The sequence below is a fragment of the Acanthaster planci genome, linkage group LG13 (assembly GCF_054643075.1).
Source record: "Acanthaster planci isolate LZ-2023a linkage group LG13, COTS_SCS, whole genome shotgun sequence".
NCBI lineage: Eukaryota > Metazoa > Echinodermata > Asteroidea > Valvatida > Acanthasteridae > Acanthaster > Acanthaster planci.
This window is the reverse complement of record NC_141789.1, coordinates 2,119,299-2,140,501: the sequence shown is the minus strand read 5'-3', so window position 1 is coordinate 2,140,501 and position 21,203 is coordinate 2,119,299. Positions and strand designations below refer to the sequence as shown.

The 21,203-nt window shown below is 45.9% G+C and overlaps 3 protein-coding genes across 6 annotated transcripts; 1 reads left to right on the top strand and 2 right to left on the bottom strand.

Moving 5' to 3' along the window:
- The first annotated feature begins 12 nt into the window (after positions 1–12).
- thg1l (tRNA-histidine guanylyltransferase 1 like) lies at positions 13–4,024 on the top strand. Of its 4 annotated transcripts, XR_015427550.1 has the most exons (7): positions 13–208; positions 603–779; positions 1,104–1,273; positions 1,647–1,735; positions 2,079–2,186; positions 2,740–3,027; positions 3,321–4,024. XR_015427550.1 is itself a non-coding variant. In XM_022230795.2 (6 exons), exons 1-6 carry the CDS (start codon positions 105–107, stop codon positions 2,896–2,898), a joined length of 807 nt encoding a protein of 268 aa, XP_022086487.1. In that variant the 5' UTR covers positions 13–104; the 3' UTR covers positions 2,899–4,024. The 4 variants fall into 4 exon arrangements, 3 of the variants coding, with proteins under 3 accessions (XP_022086487.1, XP_022086488.1, XP_022086489.1); XM_022230795.2 differs by having other exon boundaries at positions 2,740–4,024; XM_022230796.2 differs by having other exon boundaries at positions 26–124; positions 2,740–4,024.
- On the bottom strand, positions 3,281–9,215 carry LOC110977034 (uncharacterized). The gene is made up of 6 exons (XM_022230794.2): positions 8,971–9,215; positions 7,362–7,497; positions 6,727–6,876; positions 6,124–6,351; positions 5,174–5,419; positions 3,281–4,795 (listed from the first exon to the last, which is right to left on the bottom strand). The coding sequence occupies exons 1-6, from the start codon at positions 9,103–9,105 to the stop codon at positions 4,296–4,298; spliced, it is 1,395 nt and encodes a 464-aa protein (XP_022086486.2). The 5' UTR covers positions 9,106–9,215; the 3' UTR covers positions 3,281–4,295.
- Positions 9,216–9,390: 175 nt separating this feature from the next.
- Positions 9,391–21,102, bottom strand: LOC147796914 (uncharacterized). Its single transcript, XM_087145193.1, has 2 exons — positions 16,695–21,102; positions 9,391–12,197 (listed from the first exon to the last, which is right to left on the bottom strand). The coding sequence occupies exons 1-2, from the start codon at positions 18,898–18,900 to the stop codon at positions 11,227–11,229; spliced, it is 3,177 nt and encodes a 1,058-aa protein (XP_087001319.1). The 5' UTR covers positions 18,901–21,102; the 3' UTR covers positions 9,391–11,226.
- Between the last annotated feature and the right edge of the window lie 101 nt (positions 21,103–21,203).

The following is a 21,203-nucleotide window of genomic DNA, read 5'->3' as shown; positions in this document are numbered from 1 at the left end:
TTGGTGAGTCCAGGAATCAGACTCAACAGGTGCCAATGTAACGTGCACGTAAAATGAAATAAGGGGAGGGGGAAACTTTACAGTCGAGTGAAGGTTAATATGCGATGGCCAACAGCAAGTTCGAGTATGTCCGTCAGTTTGAGGAGGTTGACAAGCTGTTACCGAATTGTTGGATTGTTATGCGGCTTGATGGCCGAGGATTTCACAAGTAATTTCCGATGGATTCTGTTGCCTTATCGCATGATCATCCGATCATCGTGTAATGTGCCTATATGTGGAATGATCCGTTGTTTTAGCACAGTTTGCCATGTGGTAATTAGCAAACAGACTGCTGTACTTTGGATATAATGCCCAATTAGCCAATCAAACCTTCACATAATCTTGTGAAATTCGGGTTGATGGGGCTTTGATAGTTTAACAAAAAATCACAGGATATTCGATTGAAACCATTTTAATCTGTCATGTCTGTGCCTTTACTTTAGGTTACCTATTTTATTTCCCTTAAAACTATGGGGCTCTTCACTCTCTTGAAGTGGCAGAACAAGAACCAACAGCTGTAGAGGTAACTAGTTATCAGGATACTCTTGTTGGTGCTTGCACAGATTTGCTGATGCTCATAACTACACCAAGCCTAGTGACACCAGGGGACTGGGGCTGATGAACTTCTGTGCAGCCTGTGTGATGGATGAATTCAAAGACGTCGTCATTGCCTACGGTCAGAGCGACGAGTTCAGCTTTGTGTTCCGCCGAGAGACGACACAGTTTAGCAGGAGAGCGAGGTCCCTATTTCGTCCTAGCTTCATTCTTACACGTATTTTAATTTCCTTTCACTGTCTGAGACTGTCTGTAGAGAACCAACGGATGAAAGGAGGAAATCTTGACCCTCTGAACAGTTTGAAATATTGACACACAAGTCATGGTTGGGAAATATGAAATTGTATCATTGAGTAGCCTGTCAAGTGGCGAGTTCATTCTTCAAGGTTACACATTCCTCAGGCATACAACTCTTGTGTAATGATCAAATGAACATCTTGTGTTGCACTTTTTTATATATGAGAGCACAAAAGTTGCTGAAAAACTTCCCCCCTTTTTCCTCCTTACAGCAAGCTGATGACCAACATGGTGTCCCTCTTCTCATCCTGTTTTGTGTTCCACTGGAGTAAATATTTCCCCGACCAACAGCTGCTGTATCCCCCAGCCTTTGATGGCCGCGTTGTCCTGTATCCTAGCAACCAGAACCTCCGAGACTACCTCAGCTGGCGCCAGGCTGACTGTGAGACAATTCTAGGCCGAGCCATCAGTATCATTTCTTGTGATTTTTAACTGATCCTTGGATTTTTCAGATGCGCTATACTCCTATAGTGCACATTTATTTCAACTCTCTGAGATCCTTCAGAATCTACTCGAATGTTATGTTAGATTTTGTAGGATTGAGGAAGAAACATGCTTACATGTAGCTACTGTTACTTTCTCCCCTGGGCTTGATACCCCTTTAAAGTACTGAGAAAGTTCCTTTCATTTCCTGTTTAGTTATTAAGATTCAGGAAGATTTCTAGCAGGATACTTCTTGATATTTAGGGCTGAGGCACACCCCCATGCTAGACTTGCTCCTGGTCTCAGCTCACTCCAGTCACGTTGCATTTCAGGTCACATCAACAACTTGTACAACACTTGCTTTTGGAAGCTGGTTCAAGAGGGTGGAGTGTCCCATAAACAAGCTGAGGCGAGACTTAGAGTAAGTCAAACATCACTGTCTGACCCCCAGTGATTGCTGTCGTTTTCCTCCTTTGTGTTTTGAATTTGGTCTTCAAATGACTTGAGACGTGCTTGACTTCAAAAGACAACAACCATTTCATTTTGTTTTAATACATTCTTGATTAAAAAAGCCAGTGTGTAACACGTTTCAAGAAGTCTGTATATCATAAAAATTTAGATGTAATTCTAATGTCTGATAACAAGATAGGTGCAATTTCCTGCTTGTCTGTTATTGGCAATACATTTTCTTTTCCATTCTTTGCTGTCATACAGCGTTGAATTTTACATTTATCCTGTACTGCATTTTTCATTTCTGATTCCAGGGAACATTTTCATCTGATAAGAATGAGCTTTTATTCTCCGAGTTTGGAATTAATTACAATGACGAAGTGGAATGGTTCCGCAAAGGGAGTGTGCTCATTTGGAAAATGGTGAGTTGCAAAGTCAGCTTACCAGCTTCAGTATTGAGCCTGGTACCCAGACCAAAAGATCCTCACCAATTTGAGTGATCTTCCTTTTTTTTCTTAAATCATATAAGATTTTCCAAAGCCATTCTGTTGAGTTTTGAGGGATTCCATTAATACCCACGAATAAAGATTCCCAACAGGCATTACAAATGGACAAGCATTTCTCAATTATTCTTGTGATAGATTGTTGATAGATTTGGCAGATGTTGGCATGCTGCTCCTAAAAATGGAAGGAAGCCTGCTAGGCATTATGTCATATTCTATTTTAGTGGTCAACAGCTATCTGCCATGAATATCATTGACACGGCAGGAGGCGAGGCGAGCTGGTTGTTAATTGGACCTAGATGATTGTGTCACTGTGACAAAGTTGTCTCATTTGTTGGACTTTACACGTGCCACTTTTCTTAGTGAAACACCCTTTATCAGTTCAAAATCCTGAGTATTTTCAGAGATGGGTAAAATGCAGAAAAAACAATGACTCACCATTTTGGGGGGGTCGGAATGATTGGTTCTGCAGGTGGATGAGGTGACGGTGAAACCCTGCAAGGGCAAAGGCTCGGAAGAGGAAGTTGAGCGAGAGGTCGTCAGGAAGAGACGGAAGGTGGAGCAGCTTCACGTGGACATCATCGGGGAGGAGTTCTGGACCACTCATCCTGAGATCCTCGGCAAGAGTTGACGCTTGCTGGACTTTTCAAACTCTTTGTTAACTGTTTGAAGGAAAACTGGCCAAGGAGGCCTCACCCAAGGCCTGTACTTTGTTACGTTTCCATGGATCCCATGCAAGCCTGTCACTAACTACCAACAGGCAAGGACCAAGGAAATGTTGTTTCTAGTTAAGAGCATGGGTAACAGTTGTCTTTCATGTTGAGAACATTTCAGCATTAATGTTATGGCAGATTACATTAAGAAAACTTACATGTGGCATTCCCCCTCAAATCTGTTTCAGCTTGAGGCCAGTGACACTTGATTTGTGGTCGTGTGGCCGACCTTTGCTCAATGTTGTTATCGACTTCAAGCGAAAACCTTCAGAGGGAATTAAGATTTCAACCACACACAAATTTGTATAAAACAGAAAATCTTGCCTTTGTTTTATTTCAGCAATCTTAGGCAATCCACATATGTGACCGGCTCTAGAAAAACGGGTAATAAGTCGCCAGATTCAGGTAATGATTTTTTGATATGGCTGGATTTTGTACATCCAAACTACAATTTGATGTATGAATGACCCCTGTAGTGTGCTGCATTCTGGAGATAGACGTTTGTACATCCACATTTTCGGATTCAATAAGTGGAGTGCTTAAAAACACAATGCTTTATTGGATTTCCTACTGAATGGTCAATTTTTCATCTTGATTCACCAGTATCCATGCTTGTAGTCACAAACTCTAAAAAATATAAATATAGAGAGTATTAAAGGAAAAAACACCAAATCCCGTTTTTGAGGCAATTTTGCCCTCTCCAAATAGAACAAGCCATCACGTGTCGTGGCATTGCGGGACTTATTACCCTTTTTGCAGAGCTGGTCACATAATTCCACATCAGCCATTTATTTCACATCAACACCACACTTACATAGTACTGATATTCTAGGTGCAAGTCTTCAGCTTGCCAACTGACAGTAGAGCAACTACTTGATTTTTCTGAAATAACACGATGGTAGTTATTTGTTAACTTACAAAAAAAAGGGTGTTTGAAATCTGAGTGTAGTCTGACAGTTATCTAAATAAGTGCATATTTCAGTGTTATTTTGCCCACGTCCAATATACGATGAAATGAATTGAGAAGTGTCTTAAAGCCTCAAATGACTCAACTGCATTTTCTTGTACTTTTCATAGATATGATGTAAAGAGTTGATGCAAGATAACCTGACTGGTATCCCAACTGCTCGGCTGTTGTTATCTTGCTTTGCTTAGACCATGTCTGAATGACTCGGCTACGGCTAAGTTTAACACACGACCCTATGGAAGGCACTGGCTAGCGGCTCTTGCAATTTCTCATAGGCACGTGTGTTATTTCTAAAGTCGCAGCCATGCCATTGGGACACAGTTTCTGCCTCCATGGGAGGGGAGCTCATCAAGTCTTTAGGAGTAAATAGTCTTGGAGTGACGATGGTAAAGGCAGCTCTGTCACTCTGTTGAGTCGTTTTCGGCCAAGGAGCCGGCGAACAGCGACCCGACAGTATTGCTGTAAGCTTCGGGGAGAACGGAACGTCTCCCGTAACCACTTCAGTTTCTCCTTGGCCCCCTTGCTGATGTCTTCGGCCAGCATGCCGGGTGGACTGTCGGGGACCGGCAGAGTGCCAGCTGCCCGCACCATGGCGGTAAGCAGCGAGTCGTCGGCGCCGTCCTGGCTGTACACCTCCTGCTGGAGTAGCGTCCGGCCCTGGTAGCTCAGGCAGAAGTCAGCCCCGTGCCGGATCAGGTGGACCGCGCACTGGGGCCGGCGCACTGGCCGCCTGGGGTCAGAGGTCATGAGCTTGAAGGTGCGGCTGAGGCGGAACTCGGCCGTGTGGAAAGTGTGAAGGTGGATGTCCATGTCTGGGTCAAAGGCTACGAGTTGGAGAGGTTTGATGCCTGAAACACATCAACAGGGAAGATAATGTAATTACACGATTTATCTGGTATGAAATGGAAATATCAATGATCCAAATTAACAATAAGACCGCTGTTGGATGGCAAGTGAGACGTGAGATATGAAATGCTCAATATTGTTAACAAGGAAAAGGACACAACTGTTTGCTAAAAAAACGAAGACGGGAAGGGAAATGTTACAGAGAGAAATCTAAAATGGATCCTGTAGCAGGTGAGATTGAAAATGAGGCTGAACTGGCAAGTTACCTCTATTGTTTTAGGTTTATTATAAAATAGCTTCAGCAACGTGAAGACTGAAACAAGAAAATCTTTTGTAAGGGTAGTTTCACATTTGTTCCAATGTGACAGTGCTACTCTCACCTGACATTCCATGCCGATAGTGGGTGGGGTTACAACCCCCGATGGGCTGATCCACGTCCAGGTCTTGGGCGTTTGTCACCAGGGTCTCCATCATCTCGGGGGAGAAGTTCTGGGAGGGGACGGCGGCGAAGTGAAGGGGGCTGAGCCCGATGGCATTCTGCTGGTTCACGTCGGCCCCACGGAGCAGCAACTCTCGAACGCTTTTGACTAAACCTCGTCGCACACAGTCATGAAGAGGAAAATCGCCTGAAGAGGCATCAATCATCCAGAAATTCTTAGAATCCAGAAATTGGGGATGGGTAACAGAGAATTTCACTTTCTACAAATATTGCTGCTTTCAAAGAGGGTAGGTCTAACCATAGGTTTGTAGCTCTATGGTCTAACTGCCACTCTTGATGTGGCCATTTTCCCAAATCTCAACTTCGTCTAGGACTCGAGATTCATTTCCAACAGAAAATGTGCCGAACTCTCGCCTCACATTACACAGTCTCTATGGTGGAGAATGAAACCACGCAGAGACGGCTTCATCTTAGGAAAGTGAATTCACGAAACCAAATGTTGGAGCCTAAATGGAGATTAAGTTGAGGTTAGGAAACTATGCATCTCAATGGAATATAAAGTCTAATAACACGTCTTTCTTCTGAAAACTAACATACACGTAAGGTCAACTTCGTTTGCACCCAAGGCTTGAGGTGGCATTGCATTTCGTGTATCCTGGGTTAGAACTAAGCCGATCAGACAACAGGGAAGGTAGAATTGGCCACATGCAAGCAACCAATAGGATTTCAGATGAATAACTCAGAAGTATAACATGAATCTAGAAACCAATTCCAAGAGATACCTTGCAGGGAATTGTGGCTTAGAAAATACATGTACATGTATTACTATACAATGCATGATATTTTGACCGGTTACCCCTTTTTGCTGGGTGAATAGTTTCAGCATCTCACCGGTGCCCGGTATTGAGGCAGAAAAGACCTGCGTTCCCTCGCTCAGCCCAAGTATCGTCAGGACGCACTCCTCGCTGGCGCTCTGGGCGGCCCAGTTCAGGCAGGTGCAACCCAGCGCGTCGCGCCGGTTGTAGTCGGCATGGCCGTGGGCCAGGAGCTCTTCCAAGCAGGCCACCTGGCTGTCCCTGGCTGCCAGATGCAGTGGGGTGCTACCCCCACGGTAGGGCTCTGGGAGATGGACAAAGGACAAATGCGTCAGTTCTGGATGGTGACTTCATTGCTAAAAAAACATGGTTTCCTCTGGACCTTGTAGCAAAGGATGCCTCTGACTTCAATGCAAGTCCGTCATGATGGATGAAAACTTGGCCAAAGGTTTGGACGTACAGGTCAAGAGACTGCCTTAAGAGTGTTTGTCAGAAATATACTTCCTTCTTTAAATGCTTGGCAAGACATTGACAAGTGTCATTAGAACAGTTATTTTTAATATAGAAAACTGACATTAATATTTTCAAACAGGATTAATTGCGCCAAAGAAAATAAGAATCGAGTCAGTATTTTGTGGGACTGTTCCTGCCGGGTTCGTGTGGGTGTGTTTGTCCTTACTTCGATAGACCCCTGGCCGATTGTAGTCTAGTGTCCCAGCATTGACGTTTGCCCCAGCATCGATGAACAGTCTGACGCAATCCCTGTGGCCGTTGACACAGGCAGCATGCAGTGGAGTCACGCTGTATCGGTCGCCAACATTAACATCAGCTGTACAATCCATTATGATTGAACATAGCTTTTCGTGAACAAAGTGATAGTCAGCCAGACAAAATTCTTTTTTGTTCCTCAGGAAAGTTGAGGACTTAAGAACAAAGGTGCAGGGAAAACAATTAATTAATTCATGACCCTGACCCTAAGTTTTGATTTGATAGAGGTTCCTACATGTACATTGTTATTGCAGCAGCAAATACATAAAACTGTGTGGGACCACTCTCCTTCATTTGAAGAGATTAAACCTTATGAAAAGGGTTTAGAATAACTGGCTTTTGTAAGATATATTCAAGGATGTTACACATTAGCCTGGAAAGTTAAGGTGAACAGGACACTCCAGTTGCTTCAAATTAAGAGTGCATGATTAATAATCAAGATAAATAAAAAGAACATACGAATGATGAAGGAGAAGACATTAAAAGTATCTGAAGAGACTGTTTTCATATGACTAGGTTATTTTGTTTCCGTCATTTTAGACGTACCTCCGTTCTCCAGCAGCAGGCTCGCTATCTTATGCTGCTGTTTGCTGGCTTGGGCTGCCCCCATAAGGGGCGTGGTGTAGTTCTCGCCTGACAAGGCCTCATGTTCTGTATATGCTCCTGCTTCTACTGATGCTCCCTATTAAAAAATAAGAGAGTCTTAAGACTTTAATTTTTCCTTTTTCAGCTAAAACATTTTCACGGGGAGGGAGTCATGAGATCATTAAGTTTTATATTTGTTCCCTTAGAAAAAATTCCATGGACATCACTTGACAGACAGAAAATGTGACACTTGTCTCAAAAAGCGTTTTCTTCGTTAATGCTTCAATGTTTTCCCTCCTAAACTTGACCTTTTATGGCATTTCATTGCTTTCTGATGGCTCATCAACTCCAGGGGAAAACAAGAGCTTGTATGAATGTGGATCTGTTTCCGTTTTCCTTCAACCATCAATACAAACACATTCTTAAAAAAGTCGAGGTCTATTTTTCTTTGCTAAAAGAAACAAGCAATACAAAGAAGCTCTTCCACGGTCCTGACTGATGACCTCCCCCCATGCCTGTAATATGTTTGGCCTCTCTTCCCAAGGACTGTAGGTCTGCTGCACTCAACAAGTTGGCCTCCCACATCCCATCTGCCTTGTCCGCATTTGACATGTTTGAGATTAATGGCCACTTTTCAAGACTAACAATCCCCACGAGCCCATGATGTTCCCCCATGATGTTCCCCCGTGATGTTCCCCCATGATGTTCCCCCATGATGTTCCCCCATGATGTTCCCCCGTGATGTTCCCCCGTGATGTTCCCCCGTGATGTTCCCCCGTGATGTTCCCCCATGATGTGCCCCCATGATGTTCCCCCATGATGTTCCCCCATGATGTTCCCCCGTGATGTTCCCCCATGATGTTCCCCCATGATGTTCCCCCGTGATGTTCCCCCGTGATGTTCCCCCATGATGTTCCCCCATGATGTTCCCCCATGATGTTCCCCCATGATGTTCCCCCATGATGTTCCCCCATGATGTTCCCCCATGATGTTCCCCCATGATGTTCCCCCATGATGTTCCCCCATGATGTTCCTCTGAATCCAGAGTCTTGTCCAGTTATTCAATTTATTGAAAGTAACGCGTAAACTTCATTATCTGATTTGGGGGTTTGTTTCTCTAGAATGGGGAGGGGGTCGTAAAAAATGGGAGATTGTATATTTGGGGACCCCCTGGTTTTTTGTCATTTTAATCTTATAAAACTGGTCACCCCCCCAAAAAAACAAAGGCAACGGCAATTAAGAGTGGTAAACTGTGACAAAATGTGACTTTCTTGTGTGACTGATGCAATATGCAAAATTGAATCCACCATGCGTCATGTATTGAAACACTCACAGTTTCTCTCATAAACGTGACAAAATTCTCTCAAAACCCTGCCCTCTTTTCACAACATCAACCCTATACTATAGTTATTGACATCTACCAAGGTGAATCCAAAACTTAAAATGTTGGAAAAGCGTCCCCAAATATACAATCCCCTCAAAATGGGGGCGGGGATAAGCCCACCATGCCTACTGCGCCAGCACTGGATGCTGTTTGGTCAGCTGAGCTCAGTGTGGCAATTTTGTTTACCTTCTGCAGCAGGTCAATGACGGTGTCGATGTCGCCCTCGCAGCAAGCCTTCACCAGGCATTTATCGAGGAGTAGCTGAGGATTCTGACCGTCGTTTGCGTCGAACAGCTCTAAGGGGTCTCGCTTTCGAGACATGGTTGAGAATTTGACGCAATTTAAGTGGTTTGATTGACGGTAACCGAGCTTATAACATGACTTCACAAGATTTTTTTTCGACCCTGGCTACGTTAGGCTGTTACCTCGACAGCTCAGCTTTAAATAGGCACTGTTTGACGTTCAGGTACTGACTCTATACCCTCGGGTGAGATTTTGACACAAGAGGGCGCTCTAGCATTGTACTGTGAACATTTTTGCAGGCCCTTTCCTAAATTTCGGTTTCGTCTTCATTTTGGTTCCAAACGTTAACCTGAGGGGCCCAAGTACAACCCCCGCAACTTTGGCCAAACATTAAAATGTGGCTGCATCGTCCTTCAGAGTCTCATCTCAAAGAACTGAATACATTAAAAGCAAAACGATTATCTGAAGCCGAGATCGAAATATGACAACAAAACGAAAACCTCTTTAACCCTCAGGGCAGCCACTCCCCAAAACTGCGAAGGGTGTTGTCACCTCGTGGAGATTCTTATCATTGGTCAATTCCCGGTCATGCCTGAACCAATACGACTGTTTTATGGTGCCTAATACATCCCCCAGGTCCCCTCTAACTACATTTCATGCTACGTAAAACTATGTCACAACCCACTCAGCCGGACCGGTTAGCACACGTCTGTAAACCAAGGAGCAGCCACGCCCCCCAAATCACCCCCTTATCCCATGAGGTGATTTTTGTCTCCAGGTCAGTTTCCAGTCATGACTGAATCTGTACAACCTTTACGACTGTTTTATGGTAGCTAATACATCCCTGACCTCCCCCTAACTACAAGTACAAGTAATACCAGGTCACAATCCAAACAGTCGCCGGTCAGCACATGTCCGTAAACAAAGTGACCCGGTTCCTGATAGCGACCATATGGGCTCCTTGAGGTGACTGATCTTTCAAGAATTTTAACTCGGCAGTGGTTGGGGTCTGGCCAATGGGAGTTTACAGGCTTGTGGGTTATGCCTGAGGTGAGGATTGCAAAAAATCTCCGCCAAGTTGGCCCACTGAGAAAAACGTTATGACCATATTTGGTGACGTTTGTCGATCTCCATCGCCGCGCCGTTGAGCCCAGGGTATTAAGGAGTAACAATCGATGATCTCCCGCCAAATGCATTTCGCCATGCCCTCGGTCGAGAACCTTCTACGGATTGCAAAATTATTTGCTTGTAATCATTAAAAATACGCCAAGAGAGGGAAATGAATTATTCTCTCCTTTACGCAGTACATCTTCGAATCCACTCCGCATATAACACGATGTTATCTGCCAGATCCCGCACCCAGCTTATGATTTTTGACCAAGAGATGACTGCGAGTCTTCGCATTTGTATAAAAAGATACAGAGATAAATATTAACGGGACAAATCATTTTTAGAATAAAAATATGGAGTGGTTGTAGCTAATAATATTAATAACACAGTGCTAATTGGAGGAAAGGAAAGAATTTAAGACTAGACAAGAAAACAGGCAAATTATATTTTGACGAAGCGCTAGCGACCCGCAAAGCTCTTATTTTATTTTCCAACTAATACAGAGCCTGCCTTATGCATGTGTTAATAATATTCCACGTTAGCTTCCTCTTATGTGATCTACAAGCATACACGAAATATGTTTCGTCGATCAGCTAATGCTATACATGCTCACAAAAAGAACAACACATTTGCTGTAGTCTGAGGGGATGGTAAACCTTTAAATTTTGACGCAGGCAGCTGTACTGGAGCATCTGTGTTACCACACTGTAGGTAGGGCAAGGACGATGTTCATGATGTTGAATGAATCAGTAGTCTGTTCATTGATTATGCAGTGTTGGGAAATGATTAACATCCTGTGATCAAATATGCAGCAATTATCAGCAACGTAGATGATTCATGAGAGAATGATGCTGTTTGGACATTTTATTTGTGTTATCAAATTACAGTACTATCAAAATTTCTGGCCCAAACTATCCTAAACTAGTAAGACCAGCATGAACGGATATGGCTGTGTATTTCCATTCGACACCTACCCCTCTAAATCGTGGTTTTGAATTCACTTCGAGTAGCGTCCCGTCAACACAAAGGAGTCCCAAATGCCTGATTTGAATTTTGAGTGGCCATGTAATAGTCGGTTAGACTACCGCATCATACTGCTGAAACTAAATTTGACTCTTGAATCCAATCATCAAAGTGCCCAGCGCGCTCTGGAATTTGGTGGCCGAGTCGCTCAGTCTCAAAAGAGGGCGCCACCACCGAGGAAGGTCGGCCGTCTCTGGTCAATTCGGATGAGTCGGGCGTGGTTGGTGTGACGGGAGTGCCGCAGGAATCACTGTCTCTGAACAGCAACACTTTGTTGCCGTCTGGGTCCGCTGTTTGCCAGCGTTTGTCACTGATGGGTATGCACACCCGTGGCAGGAGGGGCACCAGCTGCCCCATGTCACCGACCTTGAATTGCAAGATGGTGGAATCCAGAAACTTCGGCTTGAACTCCGGGGGAAGCTTCTTCAGAGCCAGTTGGACCTCGAGGTTCAAACTTTGGCTGCAGAAGACCAGGAAGTAGCAGAAATCGGCCTTCTCCACGTGCGTCGGGCGGGAGAGTAGCAGGCTGTAGAAGCTGATGCTATCCGCCCACATCTCGTCGGAGACGAAGAGCTGGAACCGGAGCCGGTCCTTGCCGAAGTGGACCTGGCGGACGGCCCACAGCGCTGCGTCCTGCCGGCTTTGGTGGGCGTAGAAATCCTGGTTGTTGGTGGGGTAGGGCACGTTTTTACTCCCCATCTTGCCCCGGTGGTGAAGCTCCCAGGGCTCGGAGCCTAGGTACTTCTGAGCCTCCAGGATTCTTTCCATGCCGAACTCTTCCTGAAGGAGCAACACCACGCCCAGGGTCGGCACCCGAGCGGGCCTGTCTTGGTCCAGCGCGCCGCTACCGGACTCAACACTCCGGTCGCTGGCGGCCGACTCGCTGCGCTCCACGAAGTTGAAGAGCTTGAGTTTGGGCACGATGGACTCAATTAGTGGGCGGAGAATCTTGCGAAGTGGGTGGGACTGCCCTGGGTCCGTAATGAAGTGAAGTGTCAGGGCATACGGGTCTTTAGTGAGTTCAGACTCCTCCTCAACTATGTTGGAAAATGAAGAAGAAAATGACAGTTAAATAACAGTTAAATAACACACGAATATGATGAGAAATTAATTCTGACAAGTGTGATTATAATTAGAGTGGATAAAAAAGACAAACGCCAATTAAGTATCCTTTGGAGGATTTTTCAACTAGGGCCATTGTGTCTCACTTTAAAGAATCAAGTTCTTTCGTCAACAAGTTAGCACGGCGAGGGTACTTGCGCTGACATCATGCATTGGGTGCATGTTTTCCCAACCAAAACGGGTGATTTATCTCTTTCGCGTTTTCATATATCGTCCCACGGTAACAATATCCGACACGCTCGTCCTCTGTTAATTTCCTATTTGCTCAAGCTTCAACCACCCCCTTTCTTACATCTGCGGATTATCTCTTCTCTCGTGATCCTTCAGATCGGATTCGATTCACCGGGGAGCTAGGAAGTCTGTGTACGTCACGGCTTGCTGGTTAATGATGGTAAATCCGCTTACCGACTGCTGCGGTTCGCTAAACCAAACCCCGTCGAGGCGGATTGAAAACATTTGTTTGCTGAATACAATGCAGCCGGCCAACGAGCTGGTAGTTCGCACCCAATGACGGGATTAAGATAAAAAGTACCGACCCCTCGCTGATACTTTTAAGTGCTCGCACAAAAAAAGTGAATTGCAAATTAAGTGCTCTTTGCTTTTCACAGAAACTAAGTGCATTTAGAGACTGAAGCAAACAAAATTAACGACGTCCACATCGGGAACCAAGTTTGAAGAATCAAAACTGTTTCTCACTCAAATGTGCACTATATGTATCTAGATGTATAAAATGTCATGCACCCCATCAAAGTTGCATCGACGTTTGGCGAGACGGTTACAATTGGACAGTCATATTCCTGACGGCCAAGCTGGTTGATAATTACACTCATTTATTAAGGATATGCTAGCGACCCCAAAATGTCACAGAAGTACGGCTGTAAACACGATGCATCTTCACGCGCATGTCTCATGTCAGAGGCATGCTCAAATACAGTGTACTTGCGCAGTTTTAGTCCACTACGTTGATTGTTCCAAACATAAAGTTCAATTAAAGAGCATGATTGTTGTGAGTGAACTATTCTCGTGCAGTTCAGACAGGAATCTTGTACGCTGAGACTCGGTCTCGAGGTTTCCATGCAATAAAGGCGCGTTTCCATACGTACGTTTTGGGGTGCTTTGCGCAGACGATGCGTTCCACTTTCGAAACTCGACTCCATTAACGTAACACACGTGTGCGTTGCGTTCGCTCCCAGGGCGATTTTGACGGATACGCAACGCTTGGCGCAAGTGTTGATGTGCATACGGAAAGGCATCTTATTAAAGATAAATATATATTGTGCATTTTCTTCATGTCATCAAAACTCCTCGTTTTTGGCTGCAATGATGTCAATTTACATGTATCTTTATACATGCTTCACGCATGCCTGTTGTGCCTTTCTTCTCGTTACGTCATCAACCCAACACAAACAGAAAATTTGACCTCGCCTTTCCGAAATTGACCCTGTTGGTTGTCGACAGAAATTGCCTTTTATTTCTCTTGATTGATTTTTGGCAGATATATTCATGGTATACTGGTTTCTGGGTGGCCAACCTACCTCCCAAACCCTAGATGTCGCAATTTCTGAAGCCTTTTCCCTACCTCTTTAATACCCCAGCCTGCGTTCAGAGGTGATTGGACACTAGCACCTGTCCTAGTCTTCATAACCTCTTTTCTGTGGATGGCTTGATGGAAAGTCAGCTAGTCTCGCTTAATGTCAATCTGCTACCCACTGGCCACGAAACCGTGACAACCCCACGTAAAACACGACGCTCTTTTCATACCCGGAATTTTATGGTCGTACGGAAGGAATTTCCGCAATAAGTGGTTATCTGTTCTCATCAAATCCAATTAAATTGGACAAAAGAACCCGACAAAGCATGGACGCCATCGTAAAAATAACGTGTCCAGAAATAAAAGTCAGATTAAAGAGGGAAATAAAGAAGGGAACCGGCTTGAATAGGTGGACAAAGTGTCCACGAATCAAATTAACTGATTTCGACGAAGCCATAGAAACTGAGGCATAGAGACAGACTACCATTAAACTAAAAAAAAAGGAAGCCGGTTAAGTCTGCAATTACGCAGCTGTAGGTTTCCGAATGGGACCTTCTTTGCGCGCCACATTAAGCTGAAGACATCCATTGATCGTCCTCACGCACGGTTACAGGCGTTATACTTTACCACAGAACACAGAAATGCTTTCAAAATTCCAAAAGGTTAAGCACTCTCCACAAAAGGCTGCCGCCACTTAGAAGGTGGCCGAAAGAAAGGACGGACACCTAAGCTATTGTTGGGAGGACAGACCGATTAAAAGTTGATTATTGATTTGCCTGTCGGCAGCAACAACCGGCGGATCACCTTGTTTGTTTTGGATTGAGGTGAGTAACGGTCAGTTTTCAAACACGCCTAGAGGCGTGTCGACGGTCGTTTCGCCCTCCCATACAAAAATGCCGGCATTTCACTTTAGTCAATGTGCGGATATTCAAGAACTCATGAATGTTTGTTTTAGAGTTCTCGCTTTTATTTTCCTAAATAAAAGCACACGAAGTAAACTACACTAAAACATGCTTGAGAATGAATAAATTAATGTCACTGACTAACGCAACCTCATTTTAAAAAGAACGAAGCAAATAAGGAAAGAATAAAATTTTTCAGACCAAATAGATTGTGAAGAACATGAACACAGCTGTCATTAGAGACTCTTCTAGAATACGGCACTCTCTCTAGACATTTCAGGCCTTTATTTATAAAGGTTGAAATTTGAGTTTCTGGACATTAAAACTCACAACACTGATTTCCAGTGATTCATTTTAGCAGGAGAAGTCTTCTTTTAAGCCAATTCACCCCCCAAAATAGAAACGTTCCATCTTCAAAAATTCAATTTTGTAAAGGTTTCAGTGCCCCTTGGCCCTTGAAAAAGTTGGAAGATAAACCGGCCGGACAGCCAGCACAGGCAAGCTGAGTTTCAAAGACGTCGGCGCTCATTTCTTTGTCTACAAACATGCGGCACGCACGCGTAGAACGCTACATACCCAAGTCCAAAGTCCTGCAGCCAGGTTTATTGCAGGAAATCATGTCCGTCTTTTCATTTCGTTTAGCCGGTCCAACGCAACACGTAGCGACCCTTCAACACTTTTACGTCGCATATTTCAGGACCCCACATAAAATTAATGGTTTGTTTATACTCCACCAATGTAGTTGCACCCCGCACAGTCACTTAAAATCCACACATTTACGAATCCTCATGTTCTCTCGGTCCAATGGAAAGAAATTTATCGACAACTAACTGGCGTGTTTACACGAAAACGCACTTAGTAAAGATTGGTGCTCAAGACAGTATCTCAGAAATTGCGTGTTTGATGGAGCAGTTTTACACCCCGAGGAATTATTGTGCAGGATGTGGTTAGGCAGTTACAAAGTACATCTAATTGATATCAATAAATCTTCAGCCTTGCAAACATCCCTAAGGTTCCTAATTTGTTTAGACTGGGCAATAATTCCTGCCAGTGTAAGGCCGTGTCCGTAACGGGCTTCCAGACCTACGGCTGGGTCTATTGTCTGCGCGTCTCCACGCATTTCCAATGGAGCGAAGACAAAGCTCTCGACACAGATTCGGATGCTGCCTAATGACTGTTCTTTTGATGCCAAATATTTACGACAGCAATGCCACAGTTCTTCGAATCTAGCCATCGTTCAAACAAAAAAACCAACAGTCTCCGTCACTTTGATATCTACCCGAAACTGCTCCTTCAAACGACTCTGGTTCATGATCTTTGAAAAGCTTTAACTCAGTTCATCAATTAAAAAGCCCCGGGAACCCCACCCCAAGGGATTCAACATTTACAAAACTGCGCGTTTGGAGAAATTGAGGCAGTTTTAAAAACCCTTTCGACAGCTATTATTGAGATATACATTTACTCAACATATTAATTAGTTCAATTTTTTACCAGCTTGAAGTCATGTCACCTTTTTCAAAACTTCTGAATTATCTTTACTGTTTCGGAAGTAAAACATTATTATGCGTTGTGTTGAAGCACGACAGATTTCCCATAATTTCTCATCACTTTGACTGACCATTTCACAAGAAAGGATACTCGAGTCAATGTTGCTGACATTGTTAAAAAGTATGGATGAATTTCTCTTGAAAATATGCCAAGAACAAAATCCTGAAACAGTTTTAAGGTTGCCAGATCACAATCACGGTATTGAAAGACAGATTTTTTTATTTTATTCGCGTATTTTTTTTTAAAATTTAAACTTAAAAAACAATTGTACACTTGTTGACAGAAGAGGTACTTTGTTACAATGTAGTTGTTTAACCACAAAAATGAAGAACATTCACAAAATATTTTAGGTTCCTTTGTCCCCAGGAATTTCCCCCTGAAGAAACCTCATTCGCAGTATGAGTTTTTACGATATAAACGAAGTGACTCACCGTTATTATTGTTTTCCCGCAAGAGTGTTAATGAAGAGACAGGAGTCATCATGAGGACCGGTTCTCCTATACAAGCCCAGGATGACCGACGACGAGCCCTCTTGGCTAACTTAGCCATAATGTCAGCCCTTTCCTCTGGGCCCAATGTAGTAGTCCCCTCCTGGGTAGGATGAGCGATGGAGATGGATGATCTCCGGGACTGCCTGGCAGCTAAGCCCGGGAGTTTCTGACCGACACCGGCCGAGGGGAGGATCTTGCCGCGTGAGCCCCGTCTTCTTCGCCGGTCAATCGCTATCCTTTCGCGGTCCACATTACCGTCGTCTGAGTCGTCTGGACCCCGAGCGGTTTGGGACGGCCAGCAGTGCAGACTTCCCCCGGCCAGGACCGAGAGATCGGCGGCCTTGTTGGCAAGGTCGGCAAGTGAGGATCTACGGCGGGAGGACCGGCGGTCGTGACCGGAGGGTCTGGGCGAACGGGGCCTGGAGGGTCGAGGGGAGCTGGACCGTGAGTTCCCTCTGTCCGGTTTCAAGAGGTGCGGCATTGGGGAACGGGATCGGCTCCGGCTACGCTTGACCAGCGCATGGAAGTTTGGTCCAAGGGAGGTTGTCGGCTTTGTCAATTCACTTCTTGTGCTCTCAGGCTCACCAACATCAATACTTGAAGAAAGTCCCCTGGATAATTTACCACTGTGCCAGTCGTTCCCGGGCCTTGGAGACCGTGAACGAGTGCGCTGGTGAGTTTGGGTGGCGCTGGAGTTCCTGTGGTTAGTGGACATGCTGTTCGAAGTAGGCGATCTTGATCGCTCTTGCAAGGAAATGGGAAAAAACATGGAGGAAGTCGGCGATGACGAGGGAAGCCTTGGGGATGGAGAACGTGGTGGCGTCTTTTGTGGTGTCTGGGACAAAATCATCTCGATTTCGTCCCTTGGGGAAAGAGGTCTTTGCCTCACGATTCCTGGTGATCGAGGCCTCGGTGACTTCGGCCTCGAGGAGTGCGATGTAGGTGACAGGCTATCGGGTGATAAGGGGTGCACAGCGCGGGGTGAAACCGGGCGCGGCGTGGTAATCCCCTGCAGGCTGTCGCTGCCCCTGGCGGTGCTGACGGGCTGCAGGGACACTGGATGGAAGGGCACCGAGGAACTCGGGGAAGCGTCTCGTGGTTTCACCATCCTCAAGGGCGATTTGGACCGGGAGGAGGACGGCTTTGCGCCAGATGGCTCATGGTGAGACTGCGCTGCCTGGTGAGGAAACGGTTGGATACCGGTAGGCCTATGTGGTCTTGCTGTCGCGGAAAACGAAGGACAATCAGGGCGGTTGTACTTGTCGCCCTCTGCAGATCTCTGTTTCTCCAACAGTTTGCTTACGTGCGAAGACGGTCTGCAAATCATTTTCTGGAAGCAGTCAGCGCAGGGAATGGGCGGGCCTGATGAGGATCCGCGGCGGTGTGATAGCAACATCCTGGTGATCTGATCAGGGGTGGTGGAGGCCAGGGAGTGCCTCCGTCTGTACCAACCGCTGTTTCGACGCATCGCCGGCAGGCTGAACTGGGTCGCCTCGTCATTGGAGTCGGAAGAGGTATCGTCGCTCGTGAAGACACAAACCTGCGGTGCCATGAGATTCCGCAATTGCCGGGGTCTGGAGCCCACACTCGCCTTGTCAGCAGACAACTGCTGTGCCTGAAATGCAGACCGCTGAGGGTCGCCGAAGGTACGCTGGGGTGGGTTCGGTGAGTGGTTCCCCTTATAGCTACAGTCCGACTCCTCCCCGCTTACCTCTGCGATAGCCGGTATCAGAGACCTGGTCACATCCAGGTAGCTGGTAGCGGTCTCGGACTGATTTCTATCTTTAGTTCCTGAGTCCGTTCCCAATTTTGCGTCGGGTTGCAGTAGTGTGCTGTCCTCATCCCGAATCGTCGGTTGGTGGGCCTCTGGCTGCGTTGGATCCTCATCGATGGACAAGACGGTGAAAATGTCCCCAAGATCACCGGCAGGATCGACCACATCGCCGCCCCCCTCGAAAGCCGAGTCACAGTCGCTGAATTTGGTCGCCGGTGCGCTGACCGGCCGGGGGATCACGTCCTTGATGGTCCCGGTGTGCGGCTGCTTGTCACTGCCCGGGCGGACGACGCCGAAGTGACCCACCAGTGAGGAGACAGACACCGGGGCCGTTGAGCCCTCTCGGAGATCCGGAGTGCTGCTCGACAGCATTGTCGCTACTTCTCGATGGGCACTCGCCAATGTCTCTGAACACAAGTGAAACAACCGCGAAAGAGAGGAATAACAACCCCCCTCAATAGCTCACGAAAATAAGCTTACAACAGAAGCAGCAATGGAGCCAACCAACCATGAGACATCCACTGATAACACGTAATCTCCCCCCTTTCCGCGATAAATTTAGACTGCTCTATCTTTTGGGCGAGATCTGTTGTCGCCAGATGGATCGAATGAAACAAGCTTAGGGGCCCTCCACAGTTACAAATGAATAAGTCTAAATATAGTTATACCGTCTTGATTGGACCACCGAGCAACAAAATTAACTCCATCTCCGGTCACGTCATCTGTACCCCCAACGTGGGCAGAAAGTGTAGGCTGTGCTGGACTCCATCGGTTTTTGGTGGCCGCGTATGCGGGTATCGATCGCATTTACCGTTATCTGCAAGAGTCAGGGCGGCCATTCTTTGGCCCGACAAAGAACTTAATAGATGGCCGATCGAACCGCCACCGTAAGAAGTTAAGCCCATCATGGAATCAATAGGTTTGGGATCAGTGGGCCTGTGCGACAGTTTAGCGCTGTCATGCATGTATTTTCCAACAAGGCCTGTAATCAATTCAAGGTTTTTTTGAGGGGACGGACAAACCTTCTTACATTCTGGTATTGCGTTATCCCTTCTAAACAGAAAAAACTGAAATTACACGCAATTAAATTTGCACTGTCGCATCTCAGAAGTTAATGAGGACCGCTAGGACACCAACGTGCGTACGATCAACAAGCGAACTGCCAAAACCAAAAGGAAAAATTAACAGGACCAAACAGCAACCTTTCGTTGAAGTTTACTTATACACTATGCAATTAGGGAACATTTTTGGTGAAACATTCAGTCGTTAATCAAGAGCACTGACTGAGTGAAATTGCTGAGGCTCTGTAAAAGGAGCGTCCGTGGGGCGGAGGGTTTGGCTGTGACGAGCGCTGAAGAGCGTCATTTCTCTTTAGTCCAACAACATTGGCGAAAATGCCGGGGGTGGGGGCGGGGTGGAGTACATATCCCCCTAACTTTTTGATAACCATCCCCCACTTTTTCCGGGGAGGGAAAACAATCAAAGTGTATTGCGAAGAATTTTTCTGACTTCCCAACAACCAAACTGTATTCAGTAGCACTCAAAAATGGGAGACAAGCTATCAATATGCCGGCACAAATGACTTTCCGGCACAAAATTAACGCCTCAACAACAAAGTTGGGGCAGTACATCTTGGTCAACACCGCATCAGCGCTAGCTATAAAAACAGAACGGGGCGCTGCAATGCACGCTCACACAATAAACATAATGGAAAATACGTGGATGCGGTGGATTACCTGGTGGGCAGAAAAGACTCTGCCAGCTTAAGCAATTCAAACCCTTCAAGTACCGCACGCGGAGAACGTGCGTGACGTGTGGTACGTGCTCGCAAAAACACAAGCGACACAAATCATCCATCTCCAGAATCCAATTCTCCTCCGAAAAGTTGCCGACCCCAGGCATGATTCTATCCTTTTTTTTTGTTGGGGGGGGAGGGCACCTTCCTTAAATCTTGCAAAGTACATCTGTCACCGTGAGCGCGTATTTTCGTGAGCGAATTTACAATAAACTGTGACAAGCGTAATCGCTAGCTTTACGCCACTAATCGATATCGAAGACCCAAACCGGGTATAAACCCCGCGCCCCCTCCGCGAAAAAAAGAGAGAAAATCGTTTAGAAACGATTTGTCTCCAAATCTACCGCACAGGAGATTTATCCACAAGGGAATCCTTTCAGAAATGAATAAAATACACATACACCCGAGCAGAGTGCCTGCGTCCTACGATGCTCACTACAAGGCCGTTCTCTTTTGTCACATCTACTGGTGATGGACAGGCAAATAGCTCCCACGGACCCATGGGTCTCGGGCCGGTGAAAAACCCCATCGAATATGGGCTGTAATTACGTCTGCTCTGCCATTCACCGGCGGCAATTACGGGCCGCTTCTTCACAATCGAGGCCAATGGTCGGCGACAATGGGCAATTTATAATGGGAGTTATCAGTTGTACCATTCACGGCCGGCTCATTGTACCTCGTTCGGGTGGGTTGGTGCGCCCTTGCCGGGTGGGGGCGGGACGGAGCGGAGCGCCCTTGCCAAAAAAATAAATAAATAAATAAATAACAAGTTGACGGGGTCAGTTGGGTAAACAAGCTGAAAAAGAAAACAATTTCAGCTGCCCCATTTGATACGGCTCATAAAATATCCTGCAATACTTGGCGATTTCACAACAACGAC